The following is an 11,085-nucleotide window of genomic DNA, read 5'->3' on the forward strand; positions in this document are numbered from 1 at the left end:
CTGCTTGAGGTTTCTGCCTCTATGAGGAAGTCTTTTCTTGCCCCTGTGGCCTAGTGCTGCCCTTGGTGGGAACTGTTGGGTCTCTGTAAATAATATTATAAAGAAAAGGTCTGCTCTATTTGGAAAGTGCTTTGAGATAACTTATGTTGTGAATTATTGGCGCTATACAAATAAAAGCTGACTTCACTTGAAATTGACTATTTATTATTGACAAAAAAAAATTACATCATAAAACAAAAAACAAACAAAACTGGTTGGAAAATGTAATTCATATTTTCCATCATCCCACATTTCTCATGATGGATTTATTTACACCTTTATTTCAATTCATCTTGTATAACCTCAGTTTTTCACATTTTCCTCCAGTTGTGTTTCTTATAGTCTCACAATATGCAACAGTCTAGTTAGTGTGACATCTGTGCACTGCGGCCTCTAGGGGGCGCTAGCAGAGAGTCTGGTTCTGTTTATTAAAGTTGAGTTAACAGTTCAGACATCAGCAGATATCAGCAGTTCAAACTGAAGGACCATCCAGTTGTACTGTGGACTCAGAGACATGGACTTAATGTGAGATGATAAACTGGATCGTGATCGTGCAGGAGTTTGGAGGCGGGAACATGACGTCCAGCTGATGGAGCAGTTTTCGTCACGTCTCCGTTCATCCAGCTGACTGAGGGCAGCAGGTGGAGGAGGAGGAGAGAAGTCAGGGACTGAAACTGGACCTGAGTGGAGTCACATGACAGCTGAGATACAGAGACTGAGGAGGAGAGGACTGAAGCTGTGGGCCTCCTCACCATCATCACCCTAAACTAGAATCACCTCCTCGTGGTCGTATCCCTCCGCCACTCAGACTAGTTCCAGGTTACCCCCTGTTTACCCAGAGTCAGATAAGATATGAACCATGTGTTTGTTTGTCATAATTGCTGTGAAGTCTTGAGTTACGGCTCAAAAGAGTTTTGTTTTGGTCACACTGACCTTTGACCTTTAGCCAAAGGTGACTGTTTACTGTAGATTCAGCTGCTGATTCATTTTCATCTGGTTTATAAACAGTACAGTTCAAGGTGTTTTCTTGTTTTATCGTCCAAACATCCAAAACTGAATTTTTGGCTTTTTATTCCTGCACATGGCGACAGTCGGAGGCAGCCATTTTGTTTTCAGGTTGTCCGTGCGTTTCATTCTCGTGGACACGATATCTCAGAAACACCTCGACGGAACTTCTTCACATTTCACACAAACATTCGCCTGGACTCAAGGATGAACTGATTAGAGTTTGGTGGCTAAAGGTCAAAGGTCAAAGATGACAGTGACCTCACAAAACACTTTTTAGCCGTTACTCAAGACTTTACAGCAATTATGACATAATTTCACTTTCATTTCAATATTTAATATGAGTCTGGATAAACTGGGATATAACCTGGAACTAGTTTGAGTGGCGGAGGGATACAACCACAAGGAGGTTTTTCTAGTTCCTCTTAGTTCCAGTGAAGTGAATCTGGACACAGCAGCACCGTGAAGGTTTGATGAAGACAGAGTGACTGTAGAGGTCTGTGTCTGTCAGCAGCAGGTTGGACAGGTGCAGTGTCCTGCAGGTGTGACCACCTTCAACCACTCATGATGATGATGACAGAGCTGTTGTTGATTCCATGCTGTTTATTCTAGATGAGGCTGATATGAAGGTACCAGGTGTAAACAAGTCTGACCCTCTCTCCTCCCCGAGCTGAGCCTCATTGTTAGAGTCGACAGGCCGCCTCCTCCCCCAGCATCCTGCCCTCTGATTGGTGGAGCTGTGGCAAGTCAGCGGCTCTGCTGAAGGAGCATTTACAGCCCGGTGATCGTTCCCAGCTGTGAAACACTCCACGGTCTATAGGATCGGTGTTGTTCTGCCGTCTCATGGTTGTGTAACGTCCGACATGTTGTTCAGTTTGACTCCAGGGAGACGTTTTCTTTGACTCTGACCGAGGACACAAAACATCCAACAATGACGGAAATGATCCATAAACTCAGCTCTTATTATGTAACACTACAGTGTGTCACTATGGACTGATCCAGCTCCAGGTCCAGTCAGGTATGGGATCCTCCTCCTGGCTTTGAGTTGTACCACACCGTGAGTTAATGAAGGTGAAACGTCATATGAACCTTTATTTAACTGTGAAGGATCAGCTGACGTTAGAAAATAAATTTACAATGTGACAGACTGTTACAAGGCTGGCGGATGTTTTTTTATTTAAAATGACAAATGAGGTTTAGTCAGAGTAGATCAACAGATCACAGCCTTTCAGAATAAGAGTCTCTGCACCCACCTGACCAACAGGCCCAGCTCAGGGTTACCCCTTCAGAGGTCACACACATCACAAACAAGTCTCTTGTTTTATCGTCCGTCGTACAGCATTGTATCGTCCTTCCTGTATCTGTAATATGTTTTTTTTTTTTTATCTCCGCAAATATAAGAGAATACATAAAGTATATGTAGAAGCAAAACAGGAAAAATAAATAACAAATAAATAAATAAATTGTATTAAGGAGAAAGAGGAATTTTAAATTAAGGGTTTATAAATGTATGTATCAAGCTCGCAGTATTCACAGATTGATTATTGTCAATTAATTTCACAGTTTCAGTTTTGTGATTCAGTGATGACAGTGGTTCACAGGGGAGATTTACCAACTATAGATCGACGTAAATGAAACTTTCCTAATAAGATCAAAAGATTCACTGTCGTAATTTTTGGTTTTGACTCTGGTGCAATAAGATCATACCTTCGTCTACTGAACTGACTGTGTTTGTTTGATTACAAAGTATTTCTCGAAGGATCTCAAAATATTTCCAGAAATAACATTTGAAGTAAACGATGTTGGATCGTCAGGAGAGGATGAAGGGAAGGAAAGAAGATGGCCATTTGTGTTCAGGTCAGGAAAATGTTCATGTGTTGACCAGAAGACGATCACTACTGCGGCTCCTTTCAGCCCATTTTCTTTTCAGTGTCAGTGGTTTCGTCTGTAAAGTGTCAGATAATCGTGAAAAATATTCTCCATAATTCTCTACAGTGTGTTTGGACACAGCCAGGCTAGCTGTCTCCCCCTGTTTCCAGTCTTTATGCTAAGCTAAGCTAACCAGATGGAGGCTCATATTAAAATAAAATCCTATCATCCTGCTGTGATTTGTCTCAGCATGTGCGAGCGGCCGAAGATCCACGTCTTCCTGGGGGCTCCCCCTCCCCCCTCTGGCCCGGCCTCAGTGTCTGAAGTTGGGGCCGAGAGTGTGGACCGGCCCCCTGCTGGGTGGGGACACCTGGAGCTCACCTGGACGGACGGACACCTGAGGCCTGCAACAGGTGAGGCGTTCAGGGAGCCGACAAGAAGGTCTGAGAACTTCCTGCTGGTAGATGTTATTTATATACAGTATATTTATATAACCTTTGATTATTATTTTTAAGTGAAATTAATCACCTCCTGGAGAAGTGATCAGAGCAGCATTATATAAATTTCACTTTTTTGATGATTGTCTCACTGAAAACAATATACTATATATATTAATGTATATATACTAATGTGAAGTCATAGTCACAGCGCCACCTTCTGAAAACAGGAAGCAACTCTTGAGTGACAATCATCATCAACCATGCAAAGAAACATGGATTACATGTTAGAGCAGGAAGTCTTGGCCTGTGAGCGCGGTGTCCACCGGTCACTACAATGCACGGTCCGCTCAACGCTGCTTTCAGCTTTAATTATATTTAATCTGAGCATCAAACTCTGATCAATAAGATGTCAAATGTTTAAGCTGCTGATTTTTCAGATGAGGCAGGAAACCAATCAGGAAGGTCAAGAGAGGAGGGAGGAGCCAGCAGGGGGGGCGCTACACCTGATCGATCTACGCTGGATTTACATGATCAAACAAACACTGATCAGGGCGCCGCCCCCTCTGAAGCTGATTGGACCACAGAAGCGTCACAAGCAGATACCTACTGCAATGATCACAAACCTGCACAGAGTCCTGAGGAACCCGGTCCTGAGGAGGATCAGTGTTCGGCCTCAGTTCATCAGTACCTGGACAGCTGCTTCTCAGCAGCTCAACCTGAACCTGAACCTCGGTCTCCAGCTGTCCCTCCTCTGTGCCCCAGGACTCAGTACCTCACCACCTGGACTCTGAGTCAGGCCTTATTCCTGAGAGGCAGGCACAGCAGCCAATCAGCAACCAGTCCTGAGAAAACCCCGCCTCCTCAAACCCCACCCTCCACCTCCTCCAGCACCCCGGAGCTCTTCAGCCCCGTGACCCCGTCACCCGGAGCCTCCGCCGAGCTCTTCAGCCAACCCTGCTCTACCCCAAGGGTGGAGGAGGGGGGCGTGGTCCTCCAGCCCACCACAGAGGGGGTGCTCTGCTCCCAGGAGGCCGAGTCCACGACCGTCCTCGACTCCCCCGCCAAGTCCCCCGATTTCAAGAGAGCTCGGGTCTCTGAGGAGTCCAGGACCGAGGTCCCATCAAACAGCTCCACAGGAGGACTCCAGGGTCCCACCACACCCCTGGTCCGGTGTCACACACCCGGGGTGAGGTACTCGGTTCTGGTGGCGGTGGTTCATCCCTGTCACCTGAAGGAGGTCCAGGTGAGATGTGACAGTCTCAGTCCTCTTCTATGACCTGAATCTAATTAAAAATCAATCAGCTGATTATTTCATGACTTCCTGTATCACACCTGTTGGAGGTAAATCCAATTTTATTTATAAAGCACTTTTTAAAAACAACACAGTTTACCAAAGTGGTAAACAATAAAATAAATGAGTAAGTATAAGTAAGGAAAAAGTCCCTTTCACCAAGGCTCAGCTTTAGGTTTGGAGCGCCTGGTTTTTAATAGAGCCGCAGTGTCCAAGATGTTTTGGCGGGTGGAGTGAAACCTAGAGGTTAACGCCTCAGCATCAGAACACACGGAGGAGTTATTATCGGAAGCAGCCGAGAGCCGAACAGCAGTGGAAGGGTTAAAGGTACGACAGCGCCGAGCAGGTTCGTCCGTATGACTGGGAAGACACATCTCAAATAGGACAGACAGACATATGATCCGAAAACACCGCATCTCAAATTTACAGGTTAGAAACAGATGAACCACATGATAAAACAAGATCAAGTGTGTGAGCCGTCACAGACGCGAAAGATTAAAAGAATCAATGAGAATTAAGAAGCCTTTAGTCCACAGCTTGTTAGGACAATCACCCCTCGTCTGTGGAGATGGGGAGGACAGAAGCGGGGGGGCGGGGGGCTTCACGTCATGTGTTTGACTCGTTTGGGTTACAGGTGAAGTCCGGCCCGTCGGCGGGGACGTCTGTTCCTCTGGCGTCCATCGTGGTGACTGACCAATCAGACGTGGAGATGAAGGTGGTGCTGTGGCGGCGGGCGGCGTTCTGGGTGCTGACCGTGAGTCCTGGAGACGTTCTGCTCATCACAGGTACAAACACACAGCAACGACATTTAGAAACCGTCATTAACATACCAGGTAGTGATGTCATGGAGGTGACGTAAGCACACGCAGGTCTGAGGTGTTGTCTGTGATCAGGACTGCAGGTGAACGAGAACAGGTGGAGTGGAGAGACGGTGCTGCAGTCGACCTTCAGCAGTAAACTGCTCAGCCTCGGACAGGTGACTGCCTCAGCACCAGGTACACCTGAGCCCCGCCCCCTGCAGCCAATCAACAGCCTCCACAGCTGAAGCTCCTCCCAGCCTCTGACTCTCTCTCTCTTTAGTTCCTCAGCATGTCAGTGCTAGCTCTCTCAGCTCTCTGTTTGGATTTCTGCGGGAGCGGCGTCCCCTGCTTCTGTCTCTGCCCCGCCGCCCCCCCCAGGACCTGAGACGCCTCCCCTACGCCGCCCTGAGGTCACTGCGGGTCAACATGCTGGTTCACGCCCTGCTGCGTGTCACACACACACACCTTAGCTCAGGTGAGTCTGTGACACACACTCACCTGAGCTGTGCCTTCACCTCACAGTCTGACATGATGGTGTGTGTGTGTGTGTATGTGTGTGTATGTGTGTGTGTGTGTGTGTGTGTGTGTGTGTGTGTGTGTGTGTGTGTGTGTGTGTGTGTGTGTGTGTGTGTGTGTGTGTGTGTCAGCGTGGCGCAGTGAGGCGGAGTCTCGCTGCAAGTCGGCGGTTCAGCTGAAGGCTGTTGTGACTGTGGAGCAGCCGGACGGTCAGCAGGGGGCGCTGCTGCTGTGGGGGGGTGCTGTGGACTGGCTGCCTCGCTTCAACAGAGACAGAGGTACACACACACACACACACACACACACACACACACACACACTAACCTGCAGCTCCTCTGTCTCCCTCAGCGGTGGTCTGGGATTTCCACGTCCTCCTGGTGAGGGAGGGTTTGACCTCTGAACTCCCTGAGCTGCACTCCACCCCCTGGAGCTCCGTCCGGCCCCTGGACCCCACAGACCGCCGGGCGCAGGACTTCCTCCCAACACGACGCCACCAGACAGGAAGCAGCAGCAGCAGCAGCGTGGAGCTGGACCTGGACACGCTGCTGTCCCAGAGACACAGTGGTGAGTCTCTGACTGTTCACCTGGTCTCTGGTGGTTCACCTGGTCTCTGACGGTTCACCTGGTCTCTGACGGTTCACCTGGTCTCTGATGGTTCACCTGGTCTCTGCTGGTTCACCTGGTCTCTGACGGTTCACCTGGTCTCTGACAATTTACCTGGTCTCTGATGGTTCACCTGGTCTCTGATGGTTCACCTGGTCTCTGGTGGTTCACCTGGTCTTTGACGGTTCCCCTGGTCTCTGATGGTTCACCTGGTCTCTGGTGGTTCCCCTGGTCTTTGACGGTTCACCTGGTCTTTGACGGTTCACCTGGTCTCTGACAATTTACCTGGTCTCTGATGGTTCACCTGGTCTCTGACGGTTCACCTGGTCTCTGACAATTTACCTGGTCTCTGATGGTTCACCTGGTCTCTGATGGTTCACCTGGTCTCTGGTGGTTCACCTGGTCTTTGACGGTTCCCCTGGTCTCTGATGGTTCACCTGGTCTCTGGTGGTTCCCCTGGTCTCTGACGGTTCACCTGGTCTCTGGTGGTTCACCTGGTCTTTGACGGTTCACCTGGTCTCTGACAGTTTACCTGGTCTCTGATGGTTCACCTGGTCTCTAATGGTTCACCTGGTCTCTGATGGTTCACCTGGTCTCTGGTGGTTCACCTGGTCTCTGACAGTTTACCTGGTCTCTGACGGTTCACCTTGTCTCTGATGGTTCACCTGGTCTCTGGTGGTTCACCTGGTCTTTGACGGTTTACCTGGTCTCTGATTGTTCACCTGGTCTCTGATGGTTCACCTGGTCTTTAATCTGGTCTCTGATGGTTCACCTGGTCTCTGGTGGTTCACCTGGTCTCTGACAGTTTACCTGGTCTCTGATTGTTCACCTGGTCTCTGATGGTTCACCTGGTCTTTAATCTGGTCTCTGATGGTTCACCTGGTCTCTGATGGTTCACCTGGTCTCTGACAGTTTACCTGGTCTCTGATGGTTCACCTGGTCTCTGGTGGTTCACCTGGTCTCTGACAGTTTACCTGGTCTCTGATTGTTCACCTGGTCTCTGATGGTTCACCTGGTCTCTGATGGTTCACCTGGTCTTTAATCTGGTCTCTGACAGTTTACCTGGTCTCTGATGGTTCACCTGGTCTCTGATGGTTCACCTGGTCTCTGACAGTTTACCTGGTCTCTGACGGTTCACCTGGTCTCTGATGGTTCACCTGGTCTCTGATGGTTCACCTGGTCTCTGACAGTTTACCTGGTCTCTGATGGTTCACCTGGTCTCTGATGGTTCACCTGGTCTCTGACAGTTTACCTGGTCTCTGATGGTTCACCTGGTCTCTGATGGTTCACCTGGTCTCTGGTGGTTCACCTGGTCTCTGATGGTTCACCTGGTCTCTGACTGTTCACCTGGTCTCTGATGGTTCACCTGGTCTCTGATGGTTCACCTGGTCTCTGATGGTTCACCTGGTCTTTAATCTGGTCTCTGATGGTTCACCTGTCGATGCTCACGACCTTCCATAATAACGATGCAGTTGTGGTTCTTCCTGCTCAGACACTTTTGGAACATGTGACAATATTTAAAAACGTTTGTAATTTTCTGTGTTCAAACTTTCTTGAGAGTTGAAGGATTTCAGTCTGAACCTGAACAACTGCTTCATGTTTGTTTATTGATTATTGATTATTTACCAGCTAAAATCATCTGATTTAAAGCGTCAGACCTAAAAGGGAGGGATGTACAGGTGTGATTTCTCCTCCTCTCCTCCACCAGGTGATGTGGAGCTGAGAGTCCAGGTCACCTCCTTCCACTTCCAGGATGCTCCGTCCTCCCAGAATGCACCTCAGCCGGTCCTGGACAGCTCCACGCCGCTGGACGGTGTCCTGGAGGCGCTGAGCGGTGACGTCACCTACACCGGCTGTGGGCGCTGCTGCGCTGAGCTTGAGACCGACGCCAATGGCATCTATGGCCCCTGTTACCCCTGCCTGCCCCACACCGCCATACGCCGCTACTACAGGTACGACCGCCGTCACCATGGTGATTATCACTTTGATATTGATACATCAGACATGTCAGAAATGTCACAGTTTAATGTTGATGGAGGTTTCTGCTGAGTATTTCTTGGTGATGTGTTCAAGGACCTTGTTTTATTCAGTAGCAGCCAGAAGTCAATCCTGTCATGTGTGGAGTTCGACCAGATCACGTTCGGATTACTCAATAACCAGAATGGTTTTATGTTGATCAACTAATCACTGGATCAATACAGTCCAACAGTAACTATGAAAACAGAGTTTATTAATTAGACTGCTCTACAGTCGTAAAGATATTAAAGTTCTTATATTTACAGTTTCTCATTCATTCATGATTCAGATGATTATTTATATACTTATTCATTTATTTAATATTATTTATTATTGATTTGAAGGTGAAGGACTTCGTGCTGAGTTCACTTCTCATAAAATAATAAATTGATAAATTGATCATTTTTCATTCATTTTGTGTGTTCAGACACATTAGTATCAGAGTCAGTGTTAAAGGAGCTGTCAATCAGTGTGGGAGTGACAGGATCATCCAATCATGTGGTTTGATCTCTGCTGGGGGGCGGGGCTACACCTGCCTCTTTTCTCACATTTGGATTAGATAAACGTGTGTGTGTGTGTGTGTGTGTGTGTGTGATTCAGGCCAGGTGTGCTGACTGTGGGTGGGCGGGGCAGCAGTCAGGTGTGTGTCCAGGTTCCTCCTCTTCCTCTGCTGAAGATCCTCGATGCTCCACCTGATAAACTGCACAGGATCTCAGGTGAGAATCAGGCGACAGGATCCAAACACGTACGAGGTTTTGTTTCCTCTCGCTCGGGCGCCCAAACGAGCTCCTCTAATTGGCCTAAAGTTCTCCAATCTGTGAACAGTGCCCGCCCCTTTTCCACATTCACAGACGTGGAAAAGTCAGAGCAGAACTTTTCATCTGTCAGACTTGAAGCTGAAGTTTCCAGTTACTGAGTTTGTGCCACAAAAATATGTTAAATATTATAAATACAGATGTTCAACTTTCGTTATATGAGTTCTCATACTGATTTACAGATGTGCAAATTCTGTCTTGAGTTTCTTCATTTGAGATTCATGAAACAGGAATTGAGCAGCTGAAGAATCTGAGCAGGTGAAACTGATGTGAAAAAAAACCCCACACCTGAGCCTCAAACAGCACAGACTCACTGCTGCCACCTGCTGGAGCACCAACAACATGTCTTTTATCACAGCTGGAGCCAATCCCAGCTGACACAGGGCGAGGGCGGGGTCTGTCACACGTCTGGGTTCGAACCCAGAACCTTCTCGCTGTGAGGCGTCAGGGCAAACAGATGAAACTGTTTGAGAATGAATTATATTTGAATGATGTTCATGTTATTGTGATGAATCTTCCCTCCATCTGTTCATATGACACTTTACATGTTGTTTATTACATCTGGTTTTTGAGTCGTCAGATAATAATTAGAGACAGAATCTGATTCTGCCCCATGAAAGATTCTGTTCGTACACCGTGAACCGAGCCTCCAAAAACCTATACAAATTAAAATGAAAAAACAAATATATATAGTTCTGATTAGTCACAGATAAACTGTAGATAGAATAAATAATAAATTACTATAATAGAAGTGTGTTCATATAAATACTGTACAGACGTGCAGCTCCTCGTCTTGGATAAATGTGATAATATTAATATTGAATATGTCCAGTGAAACCCTCTGCTCACCTGTACAGGTGTTTCAGGTATTCAGGCTGAAGGTGTGTGATGAGGTGATGTAGCTGAACTAACAGCAGAGTTCCTGTTTACTCTCACTGTTGCTTTGTGGGTAATTGTGGATAAAAATTCAGTATTTGATCTGATTAAGTTCCACATTAGCTGTGTATAAATACAACAGAGTGTTTCCTTATATTCACCATCATCACCTTATTGATTTATCAGTAATCTCAGTTGATCAATAAAGATGGAGGAGCGTTGCTGACTGTCTGTCTCTCAGCCCCAGGCTCGCAGGTGAAGCACATCCAGGTGGCAGCAGAGAGGATCCAGAACTTCCTCTCCCTCCCGAGGAAAACCTTCATCATCACCATCCGGAGCCACTTCCTGTGCGACGAGAACAGCGTTCCCCTGTATCAGGACTTCACTCTGCTGAACTTTCAGTTCTCCAGCTGATGGACTGAGTTCTTTCTTCAGCATCTCCAAGACCAGGAACACCCGAGCAGCAGCGTCATGATGAGAGCTAATGATAGTATGTTTGGCTGACTAGCTTCACTGTTACAGTAGCAACTACAGAGGCCAAAGAGAGTCACATGAGCTACAGACAGTACGTTAGCTTGTTAGATTAAGGTGAGTAGTGCGCAGTGTTTTCAACCAGCTCCTGTTAGCTTGATCACTGTTAGCTCGATCAGTGTTAGCTTGATCACTGTTAGCTTGATCACTGTTAACTTGATCACTGTTAGCTCGATCGGTGTTAGCTTGATCACTGTTAGCTCGATTGGTGTTAGCTTGATCACTGTTAGCTCGATCACTGTTAGCTCGATCGGTGTTAGCTCGAACAGTGTTAGCTCGATCAA

The 11,085-nt window shown here is 47.4% G+C and overlaps 1 protein-coding gene across 1 annotated transcript; it reads left to right on the top strand.

The window, feature by feature from the left end:
* Positions 1-3,163: 3,163 nt before the first annotated feature.
* On the top strand, positions 3,164-10,709 carry fam35a (family with sequence similarity 35 member A). The gene is made up of 10 exons (XM_022748634.1): positions 3,164-3,354; positions 4,116-4,596; positions 5,279-5,429; positions 5,538-5,639; positions 5,725-5,919; positions 6,092-6,238; positions 6,309-6,524; positions 8,272-8,515; positions 9,180-9,295; positions 10,512-10,709. Exons 1-10 carry the CDS (start codon positions 3,164-3,166, stop codon positions 10,682-10,684), a joined length of 2,016 nt encoding a protein of 671 aa, XP_022604355.1. The 3' UTR covers positions 10,685-10,709.
* Positions 10,710-11,085: the final 376 nt, after the last annotated feature.

Source organism: Seriola dumerili, unplaced genomic scaffold (assembly GCF_002260705.1).
Source record: "Seriola dumerili isolate Sdu_G_001 unplaced genomic scaffold, Sdu_1.0 BDQW01000127.1, whole genome shotgun sequence".
Lineage (NCBI taxonomy): Eukaryota > Metazoa > Chordata > Actinopteri > Carangiformes > Carangidae > Seriola > Seriola dumerili.

Excerpts from the sequence above, each read along its gene's own strand:
- fam35a (XM_022748634.1), top strand. The coding sequence starts at position 3,164 with ATGTGCGAGCGGCCGAAGATCCACGTCTTCCTGGGGGCTCCCCCTCCC. Across the intron at positions 5,430-5,537 it reads AGACGTTCTGCTCATCACAG|GACTGCAGGTGAACGAGAAC; the intron begins GTACAAACACAC and ends GTCTGTGATCAG. Across the intron at positions 6,525-8,271 it reads GCTGTCCCAGAGACACAGTG|GTGATGTGGAGCTGAGAGTC; the intron begins GTGAGTCTCTGA and ends CTCCTCCACCAG.